Genomic DNA, 551 nt, shown 5'->3' on the forward strand with positions numbered 1-551 from the left:
GGTGCTGGAGAGCCCGGCAGAGACCCCAGGCCACCCCTTCATGGTCACACAGCTGCTCCACCCTGTCCGCCCCAGCAGCTCTTACCTCTGCATGCCCGCCCGGGGTCAGGGTCTTGTTGCAACGCTCACACTTCAGGCAGAACTTGTGCCAGTCCTTGCCCAGGGAGGACACCTTCTCGGCTGCAGGGAACACGGGAGAGGGGTGAGCAACTGCCCAGCACCTGCTAAAGCCCCTGGGGGAGACACAGGGGCTGCTCATCAGCACTCCGCCCCAGCAGCTCTTACCTCTGCATGCCCGCCCGGGGTCAGGGTCTTGTTGCAACGCTCACACTTCAGGCAGAACTTGTGCCAGTCCTTGCCCAGGGAGGACACCTTCTCGGCTGCAGGGAACACGGGAGAGGGGTGAGCAACTGCCCAGCACCTGCTAAAGCCCCTGGGGGAGACACAGGGGCTGCTCATCAGCACGCCATGCCAATCAGCCACGCTCTGCTGCAGCCTGCAGGGTCCCCAGGACCAGTCAGGCCATGGGCACGGGCCCCCCCAGCCTCTGA

The 551-nt window shown here is 65.0% G+C and overlaps 1 protein-coding gene across 1 annotated transcript in view; it reads right to left on the reverse strand.

Moving 5' to 3' along the window:
• Window positions 1-433, reverse strand: part of LOC104532316 (cysteine-rich protein 2-like) — a gene marked incomplete at both ends in the record, with an annotated part of 2,424 nt that extends 1,991 nt beyond the window's left edge. Inside the window, 2 exon segments of the mRNA XM_029087344.1 lie at window positions 86-285; window positions 288-433. Coding sequence (XP_028943177.1) covers window positions 86-285; window positions 288-433 — 346 coding nt within the window.
• Window positions 434-551: the final 118 nt, after the last annotated feature.

The sequence above is a fragment of the Antrostomus carolinensis genome, unplaced genomic scaffold (assembly GCF_000700745.2).
Source record: "Antrostomus carolinensis isolate BGI_N321 unplaced genomic scaffold, ASM70074v2 scaffold30541, whole genome shotgun sequence".
NCBI lineage: Eukaryota > Metazoa > Chordata > Aves > Caprimulgiformes > Caprimulgidae > Antrostomus > Antrostomus carolinensis.